Source organism: Carassius gibelio, chromosome B15 (assembly GCF_023724105.1).
Source record: "Carassius gibelio isolate Cgi1373 ecotype wild population from Czech Republic chromosome B15, carGib1.2-hapl.c, whole genome shotgun sequence".
NCBI classification, from domain to species: domain Eukaryota; kingdom Metazoa; phylum Chordata; class Actinopteri; order Cypriniformes; family Cyprinidae; genus Carassius; species Carassius gibelio.
In genome coordinates, this window is record NC_068410.1 from 14,549,169 (window position 1) to 14,565,080 (window position 15,912).

The following is a 15,912-nucleotide window of genomic DNA, read 5'->3' on the forward strand; positions in this document are numbered from 1 at the left end:
TCTCATATGACAGTTACACTAAATTTTATTGATTATGAAAAATAGCTCAATTGCATTCATCAATAACTCATTACAGGGCACTGTAATTTACTCATTAATATGTCAATATTCCATTCTTCATATCAATTATTGTGATATCTCTTACTATAAATTACTGCAAATCAAACAGTGGTTTGTCCAGCAAACGGCCGTAAGATTAACTTATCAATTTTCAATAAAGTTATCACTTCTTATAATTCAAGGAAAAATATTCTCTGGCCATGAAAACATTATCCTATCATTATGATAAATTTAGTTTCTAAAAGTAAAGCTTGTAGCTAGATCAGGCATCTCATTAACTCGTAATGTGAGCGTGTTAGACAAAGGCAATCATGGATATAAATGGTTTTTTAATAATTGAACTAATAATACATCAAACTACAAATCACACAGAGTAAATACGCGTACGACACTACAGACAGTAAACTTTGTACAGGACATAACGTAATCCAAATAAGGGAGAGAAAGAGAGAGAGAGAGAATGAATGAGAGATAAGGGACGAAAGAGAGGTGAGATAGAGCGTGGTCACAAAAAGAGCTCAGTCATGCAAACTCACAAGTACAGTAACCCTTGGACGCCAACAACGACTCAAATCATAGACAAACTTTAAGCAGCATTTAAATCTCCATAGAAAATGATACTTGCAGAGTCTTTGTGTGACGGCAGACCGGCACGCGCGTGAGCTGCGCTGGAGCTTGGCGTGAGCGTGGTCTCTTTGTCTTCCGGCCCGGGGCTGCTGCGGAATCGCGCGGAATTTGAAAGGTCCAACAAACAATATTTCAGAATTCATCTTCCTTGTGTGGAGAGGCGAATAGTTGAATAAACTTAGTAAAGAAAAGAAACAAAAACAACGGAAACGAAAGCTTCCAAAGGAGCCCTGAGAATGGCTGTCCTCTCAGCCCCTGTGCTGAGGGGGACGGTGATAGGAGCGCGGCCCAAGACGCACAGAGGGACGAGCAGGAGCGACCAGGGTCGAAGCAGGAGGGAAGGGAGTAGGAGTAAGAGAGAGGGCGGACCTTCTTAGATCAGCTCTTATGGCTTGAGATGGTTCACGCCTCTGTTCGCGTGAACAACCAATGAACGTCCGCGATCTGAAGCGGGAAAAAGTTCCTTTGTCTCTGTGGAAACACCCACCCTAATAACTTAGGCTTGTCAGATCTCAGCAGTGATATTCTAGCAAGTTCGTAATTCAAGATTAATACATTTTTACACACCTTTTATACAGGTGGATAGTTGGGTCACAACATGACAATTCCAAAAACACCAAACAGTACATATATAACTGATAGAAACACGAAGTTACATTCAAATGCAGTATTACACACATTTAAAGATTAACACACAATAAAATTGTGGATACTCCAATTTTTAATTATGGAAAACATCTAATGTACCAAAAAGAAATACTTAATACATTTAGAATTCATAAAAACAAAAGGTAATAGTTTAGAATGCATTGAGAGAAGATGCCAGTGACTTGGCTTCTTCCTGTCCTGTTTCCCAGTGGGGTCATAAAGTTTTAAGAGCTGCAAAGGGGGTAGTGTTACACTCAGATTCTATTTGAGAGCATTAAAATTAGGAGACACATTTTCACATTTTAGACACAATTTATAAGTCAGCAAAATATAATCCTCGCATAACAAGGATTAACCATTTTATGCAACACAAACCTATTCCAGATACATATCTGGAATAGGTTTGGACTTACATAAAGAGCATACAAAAAGTTTTTTTTGTGTGTGTGTGTGTGTGTGTGTGTGTGTGTGTGTGTGTGTGTGTGGAATGTGTTTCGTTTCTCCTTTGAGGCTCGCACGGGTGACTCTGGAATTTCTTGTCGTAAATAATCTAAATCCAGCCAGGCTGGCGCCAGGCCAGGCATTTAGTGTAAAAAGGTTTCATTTTATATGCCTGAATTTAACCCATGAATCGATGACCTGCATATCTGTTACATTATAATTCAATAAATTAAAGAAAAAAAAAATACCCAGTAATGAGTTTTTAATTTCTTTGCACAAGCAATGTAATTTTCAGAATTTTAGTAAGCCTACATGCGGAAGCACAAACATATTCATTTTATACAACAGTGCATTGTAACACGATGTTTCATTCCTTGAATGAATCGGTTTTTGAACTAATAAAATAAGCCAATGATTCAAAGGCCCATTCAGATGGTCCCTAAATCCTAATGTGCATACTATCCAACCTATCTGACGCTTGCTGCTGTCTACTGGTGGTTTTATTGTCATCATTATTTATCCATGACAGGCCTAAACCAGCCAAGGTTTTAGCACAAATGCACATTTAGCAAAGTAGGATAGGAGTTGTGGAAGTGTACATAAAACTTTAAGCGTAAATTTAATTTGCATGCGCAAGATAAGCTTTGTGAAGGTGTAAATCGCATTTCAAGCGTAAGAAAAAAATTATTTGTAGCATTTTACTGTCATTCATAAGTGTAAATCAAGAATTGTGAAACTGCAGCTTCATGATAAAGCTAAATAAATATGATATGCATGCTTCTGACTTCCATTTTTCTGCGCTTACACTTTTGGCACGTTGTTGTCGCTAAAATACGATCAAAAGTACTGCAAGCATGTGAACAGTGATTTGCAAGCATGAACAGTGAACAGAAAGCATTCTAAAGAACTGCAAAACAGATCAACTGCATAGAACCAGTCTGTGTGTGTGAAAAAACTTGCTGTTGCAAATGTCTAAATGATATGTTGTGCATGTGGGGCAAAAAGTTACCAAAATAAACTGATATGTACAGCTCCATCTTTCTTTTCTCTGCGCTTACAATTTTGGCACGGTTCTCTCATGCTTTGGTCAAATACCTCAAATCAGTAACTTTGGATAACAACAATCTTTCAGACAAAGTGCATTTTTACTTTGAGAACAAGAACATACTGTAACATCATCATTCTTAACGTTGAGACAATAACAACATGTTGCTCAATTTTTAGAGGAATTTATTTTGAGTGGTGAATATTTGTGGATAGGTTTCATCATGCACACTTATGTGTATTAAAGCAATATGCATTCCCAGAGACATTTCTGGAGACTTTAGTTTACAGGAAAGAGTGGCAACTCTATTTGTTAATAATAATAATGAATACATTATACCTATATAATTTTACAATCTTATTTTGGTTTTACAAAATAGGTCTGCTTACAAAATGAGACAGCTGGTTCTGCAAAGCTTTAATTGTACCCTGTTTGGGCCTCTGGGCTGGTTCTTGGATTGTTGAATTTGATTTTTTTGAAATGGATATAACCATCCAAAGACCACAAGGCTGCAGCCACAAAACCCACGATCTGTGGAAACATGTTGCATCGTAATGTTTGGGTCATTCACAGTGAGTATTCACATAGGTTTGAAAAATTATGAATGATTTAAAGTCTGCATAGTGCTTAAAAAGATAAAGAGAGAGTTCAATGAATGGAGGATGTACGGTTTCTCACCCCTCCGCTCAAAGTGGCCTTCACTGTGTATGTGGAAACTGCTACCAGGCTAAGAATACACATCAGTGCAGCTGCAAAGAACGAGTTGAACACATCCTGTGAGAACATGAGGTCATTACCAATGGTTCTGTTTGCAAAGCTGCAGTGGCAGGCACTGGTTGTGTTATACAAAGTTCTCTGAGCAATAACAATGCTGCAAAATATGTGCATTCATTCAATCAAACACACTAGATTTATGCTCTTACAATAAGAGGCCAGAAGAAGAGAGTGAAAATCTTGTTGAGTTTCAGTAGGTAGAGCAGAAAAAAACCAAGTGTGATGAAAAATTCCATGCATGTCGCTGCAATGTAGGGCGGCCTAGATGCCACTGCATAACGCACAAAAGCCACAAAGACACATACCTGAAAATGAAAAAAGTGTATTTAAGGACTTATGGTAAGATGACTAGATGTTACTTGACTGAAATGTAAAGTGTAATGCGATTTTAGTTAACAGGCCTACATTGTTCCCTTTTTAAGAATGTATCAAGCCTATGCAATAACTATTTAAATAAGTAAGTGATTGCGATTAGTTGAGCATTTTTTCGTTCCAAAAAAAAGGATCACAAATATGAAAACAATCATGTTAAATTTGTAAAGATGTCTCACCATTTCTGACATTTTCAGTAGACCTTTTGCGGACTTCAAAAAGGCCAAATCAACTTCCATTTTGGCATTAATATGATCTCTGAGCATATGTTTTATGTCGATGAGTAGTTCTCATAAAACAGATTGTCAAACTTGGCACATTACTTCCTGAGTGAGAGTTTACTCTTAGTCTCAGGAAATGACTAAATACCTTCTTTTTTATGTGAACTGTTTTAGCAGGCAATCTAATTCAGTCTAATTCAAGAATCTGCGGGTAATATTTCTGCATGCACTGGCAATTTTGTAAAGTGCAAATCATAAAGTGATAAACAGTACTGTATTTAGCATAGCTATGTATTGTACAATAGCTGGTCTATGATCTGGAGAGCACTGTGATTATGCCAATGAGATCTATATAGGCTACTTATTGAAGTCATGCCAATCAAAATAAAACTTATTGCATTGTTTTAACTCTTTCATTTATAGATCACACAATATTTTATTAATTTGTTCATTCAAATTAGTTTTGTCATTTGGAGGTTGGATCCAGTGTTGAGTACTTGAGACTCAGACTCGGTCTGGAACTCGGTCTCGACTCTCGAGACTGTATTTTAATGGTCTTGGGCTTGTCATGGACTCGTGTGCATTATGACTCGGTATTGACTCGGACTCGAACATATTATAATAATTAGGCATGCTCAAACACAGAATTAGTTAAGAATAAAACATATGGTGAAGAAAAGATAAAACATTTCATAGGTCCCTAAACATGTAATTTTTGTTAACCTTTAATAAATTATTGTAAAAATTTATAAGTGTTAATTAATTAATTAGACATGCTTTTTGATTAATACAATTAAATGTAGCCATTAAAAAGCAGTTGATAAAAAATAAAACAGGAAAAATTGTAATCTAGAAAAATTTAAACGGAAAAAAACGAAATTTAGAAAAAAATAAAATGGAATTTTGTAAAAAAATAAAACAGATTTCATAAAAAAAAGACAGTAAAAGCTTTCATAGGGCCCTATGACTGACACGTTCAAAGGTTGGTGATTTTCTTGTGACGTGAGATGTTAACGTAACGTTGGTGCAGAGGCACTTACTGTAGCAAATGTATAAATGACATGCTGTGCATGTGGGTCAAAAAGTTCCCGAAATAAACCGATATGTACAGCTCCGTCTTTCTTTTTTTTCTGCAAGATTCTCTCAGTGAGGCTCTCGCTGACTCTCCATTTACTCTTATCTGATTGGTAAATAAACATATCATATGCCAAAACATTAATCTTAATTTAGTTCTCACTGCCATAATGGTACTTTTAACGTACACATAGGCTACATTAAAAATTGAAATTTAACAAATTAATTAAAACATGATACTTTTAAAGTTGTGTACCATTAGGCTATACTCCCATGTGTTTATACTGAATTGTGAAATCGCCACGCCCCTAACTATGACTAGATGCCGACTGTATGCAAACAACTTCTTGATCATAAAAAATAAAAAAAAAACTTATTGATCATGAGCCCAACAACCAGAAAGTCAGGAAATCGATTATTTTTTGCATTGATTATTATGGTTGTACAAATCCAAGCACCAAAACAACCCTCCATGTTTTCTTTAAATGAAAAATATGCATTTTCATTCATTCAAAGGCTATTGTTGTAATATTTTAGTTAAAAACTTTAAGTGCCATTGTTTAAAATGTTTTATTGACTGACGTTTCATCGACCTTAAGTTGTTACATTTTAAATCTCATGCCATTTTGTAATTTGCAGTTCACCTCCTAAATAATACACTTGTGAAGCCACAATTTTATATTGGTACAATTTACTCCGGCTAATTATTATTTTTTTTTTAGGAATAGCTGTTCATAAATAGGTTAAATAAACAATTGTGATTATTTCTTTATACTTGCTTGCAGACATAGCCTACATTGCGGTACAGTGCAAATATTTAGATCCCTTATTTTCTTAAAGAATAAACACTATTTTCTTAAAGATTAAAAGATAAAATATCACAAATGTCCCTTATTTTCTATTTCTGAATTTATTTGGCAACCCTAATTATGACGTAATTATCTTTTGACTCCCCTAACACTGGCACCTTGCTCAAAAAACAGCAACAACAACAACAAAAACATAAGCGAGCAAAAAATAAAAGACCAAAGAAATGGATAATCGAAAGTGCTATGAGATGTTTTTCCACCACTAGAGGGAAGTATTAAGCGATCAGAATCAGCACTACGGTTTGTGATATTTGGTCTGAAATCAAAGATATTTCTGTACCTTACTAGAATGTTCTGCCCATAGACTGTATAAGGTTCTGGCATGATCAGTGATGCTTAACTAACTCCTCCTCGGTCAGTCACGAGTGACCCTCTGCACTGACTCATCTTTTCTGATCATCTTTTGCATTATTAGTTCATGGTGTAAATAAAATATAAAATAATGAATACATAAAAAAACATGGAAACTACTCGATCTATAAATGTATTTAAAATTGAGAAAAAAAATGCCTTTTATTAAATGCTTGTTATTCTCTGCTCCGCCAGCGAGGGCGCTCAGACGTAGAGCACAACTGAACGGGCCAATCAAGAGCACCCAGCTGGAGTGACGCCACTTCCGTGACAGATTTATCAACAATAACAAGAGTGACGCGGAGCAGTTTGGAGAGTCTTGACAAATGACATGACGTGGTTAAACTAACGGTTGGGAGTTGGTTTTGATTACAGCGTCCTGTCTCGAAGCTCATTCAGTGTAAGACACCTTCTGATGATGGAGGGATGTTCTCGGCTCAAGCTAGCTAAATATTAGCTGAAGTATGATCCTTCTCAGGTGTTGACTTACAAAGATGCATTCTCGTTTCGCGTCGTCTGTTTTGGTGACTGGTGCTGTCAGCTTTAATATACATATCCTCGTACAGTAGCTCAACAGAATTTACCTGACACTGATTTAGCATGTCCTGGTAACGTTATATTATAAAATCACTAACCTTTATTGTTTGCGTGTGTGTACATGTTTATGAAGACATACATTTGTTTAATGGCATGGGTATGACATGGGTATTGCAATGTAAGGGTGATTTATGAGGACACTTCCGGTGTCCTCGTAATTCAAAAGGCTTAAAAAATGATTTATTTATTTTGAAAATGTTAAAATGCACAAAGTTTTCTGTGAGGGGTAGGGTTGGTGCAGGGCGATAGAAAATGCAGTCTGTACAGTATAAAAACATTGTGAATATGGAGTCACTGTAAACCATAAAAAACTAATTGTGTATATGTGTGCTAGCTTTGTAGGGCAAGGATGGTCTCTTTGAAAGTTATTTCTGTATGCTAAGATATAAACAAATATTCTGTAAATTACAAAATATCAACTCATTTATTGCAACTGGCTGTATAATTAAACACAACTAAAATAATTGTTTCATAGATTTTATTCTTTAATTTCAGCCATACTCTACAGCTACTATTTGACATTATTTTTATGTAATAGGTATTTGTTAATCTGCATTAAATGTGCAACATGTTGTCAAATGTAAAGACATCAGTTGATACTCAAAACGCTAGACTTCAATGAAACTGCTTTAGGCAGTGTATTGTCTTGGCAACTTTTTGTGTAACAAGTAAGCTATTGTTCTTTTAGTACTGTTATATACACAGCTGTCGAAAGAGTGATTACATGCTGCTGGTCTCTTTTTCATGTTTCCCTTAGGAGCCTGTAAACCTGCTCTGAATTGTAACATCATTAATGTTTTTCATATGCATATTGAGTGTGTTGGCTTTGTTGAGGCAGATTAGAGTAGTTACAGCTGAAGGTGAATTGGTCATCTGTCCTTGTGGTGTCTTCTTTCTTCAGAGCGCCGTTATCTCTGAGAAGTACCGTGAGGACGCTGCGCAGAGCCCAGTCTCTTTGCTGGTTTGCAGCCACTTCTTTCCTTTGAACCCTGACACTCAAAGGACAAATAACTTTAGTAGTAAAAGTAAATGTTATTTTATGGCACAGCTGTGACTTTGGACCTGTGAAGACAAATTGCACAGCAGGTGAGAGCCATTAGTATTCTTGCTTTTCATATTGGTTAATCTAGGAAAAACATATTTGATATGCTTATTCATTAGTGGATAATTTTTGCACGATCATGATTTTTCATGGCCGATTGTAATGACCCTGATATAGTTTAATGACACACTTTGTCTCTATAAACGTTTTGTCAACTGTGTATCTACAGTTGCATAAGGTGCACAGTGTTAACCGGTGCAATGGAAGCTTCTGAGACAGAAGGCCGCAGTTTTATGCAGGCGATCTGTGAGAAGTACAGCCCGGAAAACTTCCCTTGCCGTCGGGGTCCTGGCCTGGGTGTCGTGGTTGTGCCGTCTGTACATCAGGGATCACCTATGAAAGGTGAGGCTTGGGTTAGTTAAAAACAAGTCATGTAAGGTTCCTTTAGTTTAACAAGTCATGTAAGGTGATTTTAGTTTTTCCTTCAGCAGCTGTAAGCTGTTATTGCGTTTTGTGGTCCATTAGTAATGTGGTCATTCTGCCTGCAGACCGTCTGAACCTGCCCAGTGTTCTGGTTTTGAATGGCTGTGGAATCAGTCATGCAGGAGAAGAGGGAGAAATCGCTGCCTTCTGTACTCATGTTGTTGAACTTGATCTGTCCCATAACAAGCTCCAAGACTGGCATGAGGTGAGTTAGTTGGTCTGAGGATCCACACTTTCATTTTCAGCCAATTTCATATGCTGTTATATTTTTTTCTGGAACACAAAAGGAGACATTTTTAAAGAATTGCTAAACAACCTTATGTTGTAAAACAGCTATTCAAAGTGAAGAAGTTGTCAAGCTCCAAATAAAAATCCAGAAAAAGTGCCAAAAAATTCCTTTATTTGAGAAACTGACTGAAATGACTGATTTTATGATCTGTAAATATACAGTACTATTAATAAATAAACATACACTACTGTTTAAAGATTTGGGGTCAGTAAGATTTTTTTAAAGATAAACTAATTTACCTTTATTCAGCAAGGACACATTAAACTGATCAAAAGTGACTAATGGCATTCATAATGTTATAGAAGTTTCATTTTACATTCTATTCATAAATGTGTGTGTGTGTGTGAATATTCTACATTTTTATGTCCCTAAAATGTGTCTTTTAACCCTTCGATCTGTTCTAGATCGGCAAGATTGTTTCTAACATCCCGAACCTGGAGTTCTTGAACCTCAGCTCTAATCAGCTGAGTGATGCAGTCTTGGAACCGGACTGCACAAAGGCCTTTTCTAGCATCCGCCGCCTCGTTCTTAACAATACGCAGGTGTCCTGGGAAACAGTGCACACATTCACACAAGAGATGCCTGAGTGAGTCGTTTTTGTTGTTTTGAGAAAATATATGCCCAGACTGACCAGCTCTTTTCTTGCTTTAAAGTGAACCAGTAGATTTTATGAAGTTGTCTCTGGTATGACCACTAATAATGATCTGTTTTGTCCAGACTAGAGGAGCTGTTCCTGTGCCTTAATGAGTACACCACTGTGACACCGGCCGCCATGCCCTGCCCCACACTGCGTCTGCTTCACATCACAGATAACAACCTCCAGGAGTGGAGTGAAGTACGAAAATTTGGCTCCATGTTTCCTGCACTCGACACTCTGGTTATGGCCAACAACAACCTGAGCTCCATCCAAGACTCGGTAGAAATCCTTCAGAGGCTCTTCCCTAACCTTCGAAGCATCAATCTGCATAACTCAGGTATCATTGTGTTAGTGACAGTTGCTGGGAAATGCGTGTAAATAATCATAGTATGTGTGTAATTCTCTATTTATTACTATTTTAGTACAGTGTAATTACATAAATCCTATAAAAACTTTTTTTTTTTTTTGTGAGATAGGACTTAATCGATGGGAGGACATTGAGAAGCTAAACTGTCTGCCCAAACTAGAAGAAGTGAGGTTGCAAGGCATTCCTCTACTGCAAGCTTACACAAGCATGGAGCGTCGCAGTCTAATGATAGCCCAGTAAGTCCAATGCATCTTTCAGGGATGAATGTTACGACAGAGTAAATAATGGCAGAATTTTCATTAGAAACTGATAGTAATGTTGTAGAAATGTTGATGAGAAGATGTCATTGCTCTTGCCTGCAGACTGCCATCAGTGACCTCCCTGAATGGGAGTGTCGTGACGGATGGCGAGAGAGAAGATGCTGAGAGATTCTTCATCCGTTATCACTTGGATCATTCAGAGGAAGCGCTGCCCCACAGGTATCTTATGCATGAACACTGTAGTATAGACCACTGGTTCCTAACCCTGGTCTTGGAGAACCCCCAACACTGCATGTTATTGATGTATGTCTTTTCTGACACATGTTTGATGCCTTGGAGTCTTTGCTAATGAGCTGATGAATTGAATCAGGTTTGTTAGATTAAGGTGACATCTAAACTGTGCAGTGTTGGGGGTTCTCTAAGACCAGGATTGGGAAACACTGGTGTAGACTATTTAGAACCTTATTGAATAGCTCTTGGACTCACACCTTGTCTACACCAGATGCAAAGAATGTAACTAACCACAATAGTGTATACTTGATGCAGTCACCAACTGACAAATCACCAACAGTGAACTGGTGCCCCAGTCTATTTATGACATACTTGAAGCACCTGCTCTTATTCTAACACACATAGACAAAGGACAAATTGATTTGCAGTATCTTGGTTGCTTCAAGTGTAGACAGATTTTAGCTGTTTAAACGATGGTCAACAACTGTTGCATCTGGTGTAGACACCGTATCAGGCAGCGCTGTTCTTTAAACTTTTGGTCTGTGTACTCATACAGACTGATGCCTGTGGTTGTTTCCTTGAAATCCATACATTTCATTCCATTATCTTGTGGTCTGTCCAACTGTCCAACATTCAGCATAAACATGGTTCGGAAACATTCTGTATTTACAATCAAATAGTATGTTTTTTATGTTATAGGATTTTGCTTTATTTCAATGCAGCTGACTTTTTTTTACTATGTATATATATATATATATATATATATATATATATATATATATATATATATATATATAACACATATGTCAATTTTGTAAGAAGTATTATTAACACCATAAACACACTATAAGCATATTAAATAAAATGTATTGTTTATTAAATAATTATAATTTAATGTAATTATTCTTCCTATTATAAATAATTATAAGCTCGATTTAAACTTATTATCCCTCTAAGTTGCTAGAAGTGAAAGTAAACATTTTCTCTAACCTTTAAATTCACCTGAAAGAGAGATTTGTCTTTAGAAGACAGTTCATGCTAAACCGCAAGTGGCAGTGCTGAGAATGCAACAGAAACCTTTTTTTACACTTAAAATGTTGTATGTATACATTTCAGAACAAAATATTTTTGCATACACTGTAAAAAAAAAAAAAAGGTGTGAATAAAACAAATATTTTTTTCAATTATGTTTTACAAGTACATACTATTACAGTCTTTAAAAAAAATCACATTTACTTCAATGTGCTACTTGTAGTTATTTGTAAAATTTACTAGTAATTTCTCAGTGAAAATTGTTCCAAAGACAGCTTTTTTGCAGTGTAGCTAAAAGTGCTTGCTTTACAGTATTTTGACTTTTTAAGTAGGATTTTTGGTTTACCCATGTAGTGAAAGGCTGAATTTAATTTAAAATTTGCATTTCGCTTTGGAGATATCACTGCTTGGTGACCAAATATGGGAAACTGGCTCCTCTGGCTGAGATTGACCTGAGACCACGTTTCCATGCCAAAGTGGAGGTACGCTATGAAGAAAAAGTGGAGCAGGTGAGTATCCGTTTGGACCAGACGGTCGCAGGGCTGAAGAAGCAGCTGAGGACTGTTGTGCAGCTCCCCACCAGCAACATGCGTCTGTACTACATCGACAAGAGTTCTGCCTTTGGCCCCGACGAGTTGAAGTACAACGCACGGGCCTTGCACTCTTACAGCATTCAAGATGGGGATGAGATCCTGGTAGTTCCCAAAACAAAATAACCGTCTTTTTTCAGGATCACAAAAAAAGCTATATTTAAATAACCAAATCCAATTTTAATTAGCGCCATCTAAGCTCCACAGAGTGAACGGGACTGTCTTTCAGGGAAAAACCTCTAGGATTTGCAGGGGCTTTAGTTCGGCAAATAATCTGTCACATCTCTACACGGTCATAAGAAACACCGTGTGCACCTTTGGTTTTGTTGCTGTTATTAAAGGTTTGCTTTTTGTCTTCAGACTTCACTAGCACCCATGTATTTTGAAATGCCTGTTTCTTCAAATATAAAGCACAGCAGAGGGCTATGGCAGCCCAGGATGTGCTTATTACAGATTTTAAGACAATCACCCATAGCTGAAAAAAAATGTTGCACTGCACTGATGTCTTAAAGAAGAAATCATGGATATCCATTGCCTGCTGATGTGTGTTGTATGCTGTCAACCGTTATTTACATGCAAAAGACTCTCGGGCCTTATATATTATATGGGCAGTGCTAAATTCACATGAGGAAAGATTTGCAAAACATCTTATTCACAAATGTTTTTAAATGTCCAGTTCGATTTGATTATCCTATTGAAGAATCCAGAAGGAAATTGCGGAGTCGCCTGCATTTGCTATTTTATGTGGTATCTTTTTGTTTTGATCCCTCAGAATATGTATTTTAGTACTTTCTCTGCCGCATTGGAAGTGGGCACTTAAACTTGTACCTCCAATACAAAGCATATGCTGAGAAAAGTGCTTATCTTCATTTCATTTGCATCCATATTATGGAGTGTGTTTATTTTCTTTTACTCGCAGAATAATAAGTGGCAAATCATCAGTCCACCAAAGATTACATATGTATTATAATATATTTATTCACAGTATTTATTATTGAGTTACTGATTGGTGTTATTTATTAAAAATGAAACAAAACAAATCGATAGCAAACCAATCAATGTGAATGACTCTATCTGGCCAGAAAAACATAAGCAGGAAATTTGGCTCATATGTTAATTTAAAAGAATACTCAAAATGTTCTCGCCCTCAGGCCATCTAAGATAAAGATGAGTTTTTTTGGCCATTGGAAGAGATTTATCATTACATCATTTGCTCGCCAACGGATCCTCTGCAGTGAATGGGTGCCGTCAGAATGAGAGTCCAAACAGCTCATAAAATCATCACAATAATCCACAAGTAATTCACATGAGTCCAGTCCATTAATGAATGTCTTGTGAAGTTAAAAGATGCATGTTTCTAAGAAAAAAATTTGTAAAGGTGAAATTGCTTTCTCCAGTGAAAAAGTCCTCTCATCTAAATCAAAAGAGATGTGCATATTTCTTTCCTGATTCAGACAAGATTACTTTTCAAGCACTATTTCTAAGTGAAATAGTCCAAAACAGTTCTAAACCTTATCAGTGGATTTCAATGTGAGAATACAACAGGGGATCGACAAGTTGAGTCATATGGATTATTGTGATGTTTTTATCAGCTGTTTGGACACTCATTATAATGGCACCCATTCACTGCAGAGGATCTGTTGGTGACCAAGTCATGTAATGCTAAATTTCTCCAAATCCATTCATTTATAATTTCCTCATGTTGATCCAAACCTTTATGACTTTATTTAATCTAGGGGGCATAAAAGAAAATGTTTTTTGATGGTATTTTATCCATACCAAAAGGGAAGCCAACATTCTTCAGAACATCTTTTGTGTTCCACAGAAGAAAGAAAAATCATACAGATTTGGAATGTAAGTTATCAACGGTTTCATTTGTGTGTTTTTTATTTTTTTATTTTAACTTTTTAAAAACACAGAAATGTTTTATTTTGTTTATCATTTTAAAGATACTGCAGCTTGACTAAAATGTGTGTTGAAATTCAGAAAGTTCATTCTACAGAATGAATGTTTAGTGACTGAAACTGGTGAAAACCTAGTTTGTTGTATTTTTTATTTCATATATAACATGATAGCATGATTTGAAGGATGGACTGAAAGGAAAAGCACTGAGATACTTTCAGCATCACTGTCAGTGTGCCACATTACACTGACACTCGCAAATGCTTAGGTTAGATGAGCTTTTCTCTTATGTACTGATATATAAAAGTGTATGAAATTATGTGAAAATGTTGAAGGCTAGAAGCATTTCTCATTAAACATTCTAGTCAGTAAGACGTGATTTTGAATTAAGTTGTCATTCAGAATTTGGAGTCAGTTTTCACATCATTGTATAACCAAACCGTGAAATGAGTAGAGATTTAATTATGACTTATATGAGTATAACTTAAACTGAAGTGGAACATGAAATGTTAAAATCAGCTTGCAGATTTAAAAAAATGTTGTTAGGTTGGAGAAAGAAAGTTGATAAAGATGAAGATTCTAGCATCCTCTATGCCTTTCTCTTTCTGCTTTTATCTGCGACCCCTAATCAAACATTAAAGCAAAATGAAGAACTGTCTCTCTCTCTCTCTCTCTCTAGAGATTTCCCTTTTAGGTTTTTCACATTTGCATAATTATTATTATTTTTACCTATATGTATGCATTATTGATATTCCAATTTTACGATCCTTGAAGGTAATGCCACTTAAACTGTGACTGGCGCATATGAAGTGTGAAGATGAAAGTTAAGTTTACCACTATACCACTCGACATTTATTTACCAGACATTTTTCAATAATTGTGACTCACAGTACACTATTCTTTTTGTATCCAGATTGTACATTTAATATTTATTTTGCTGTTTTTGTTAGGATATTATTTGTTGAATTGTTTCTCAGTTAGCATTATCTGTTGTACATTTGCAGTTCTTAATCTTCAGTTAAAGTTAATTTTGTAAAGGGTGTGTAAAAGGCTGTTAAGCATCAAAGGGAGGAGAATTCCAGAGAATAATTTATCTAATGGATGCATTAGGCCTGTTATTGTAATGAACACTTACATATTTCAAGTTGAGTTGCACACAGTCACTCCATTAACGTGTTACCATTTTAAAATCAGATTTGACTGTTTTATACCATTGATTTGCCAGCGTATGTGCACAATAATGTATCTATGTTTGAAAGTTGGAAGTGTGTCAAAGGCTAAGCAAAAATAAACTTGTATTTTACTGGCTGTCATTATAGTAGTTTGTGTATTACATTATTTATTGATATTTTGAAATAACATTTAGTTTTAAACATTTTATTATTATTATTATATATTTTATAAATTCTAAATATATATTAGCCTTATTTTTTTACTTGAAGTAATATTAGTATTGTTTTTTTTTATATAATTATATTTTATTTTATTTGCGTTAACTAAATTGGTTAACAACATTGCTGTCATGGCCATAAATATGTTTAAGGTAATTTTGATTTTACATACACAATAGCATTGTTTAAAAATCTATATCTATATATATATATATATATATATATATATATATATATATATATATATATATATATATATATATATATATATATATATATATATGAATAAAATGTGTAAATCATTCTGCCTTACGTTTCCTTTTGTGTTCCATGTGAGGAAGAAAGTCATGCACGTTTGAAGCAACGTGAGTGAAATGATACAGATTATATTTATTTATTTATTTTTATTTATTTATTTATTTTTCCCCCTTGGTGTATAATCTGTTCCTTTAAAACGCACCGAGATCTCTAATCTCAAAAGTGTTTATTCACGTCGCCAGGGTTACAGTGTGGGTGGTGGCATTGTGATGACGTTCGAGAGCAGAATTAACCAATGGGATGAAAGAAACGCTCTCCGACGTCACCCTTAAAGTGAGCAACCGTTTTTTG

The 15,912-nt window shown here is 35.6% G+C and overlaps 1 protein-coding gene and 1 long non-coding RNA gene across 2 annotated transcripts; one reads left to right on the forward strand and one right to left on the reverse strand.

Moving 5' to 3' along the window:
• Nucleotides 1-3,280: 3,280 nt before the first annotated feature.
• LOC127972282 (uncharacterized) lies at nt 3,281-4,719 on the reverse strand. Its single transcript, XR_008157062.1, has 4 exons — nt 4,147-4,719; nt 3,745-3,900; nt 3,500-3,570; nt 3,281-3,352 (listed from the first exon to the last, which is right to left on the reverse strand). It is a non-coding gene; the product is annotated as an uncharacterized LOC127972282 (long non-coding RNA).
• A 3,661-nt stretch (nt 4,720-8,380) lies between these two features.
• Nucleotides 8,381-15,225, forward strand: tbcela (tubulin folding cofactor E-like a). Its single transcript, XM_052575675.1, has 7 exons — nt 8,381-8,523; nt 8,670-8,809; nt 9,298-9,479; nt 9,611-9,867; nt 10,007-10,133; nt 10,260-10,376; nt 11,818-15,225. The coding sequence occupies exons 1-7, from the start codon at nt 8,382-8,384 to the stop codon at nt 12,134-12,136; spliced, it is 1,284 nt and encodes a 427-aa protein (XP_052431635.1). The 5' UTR covers nt 8,381; the 3' UTR covers nt 12,137-15,225.
• The last annotated feature ends 687 nt before the right edge of the window (nt 15,226-15,912 follow it).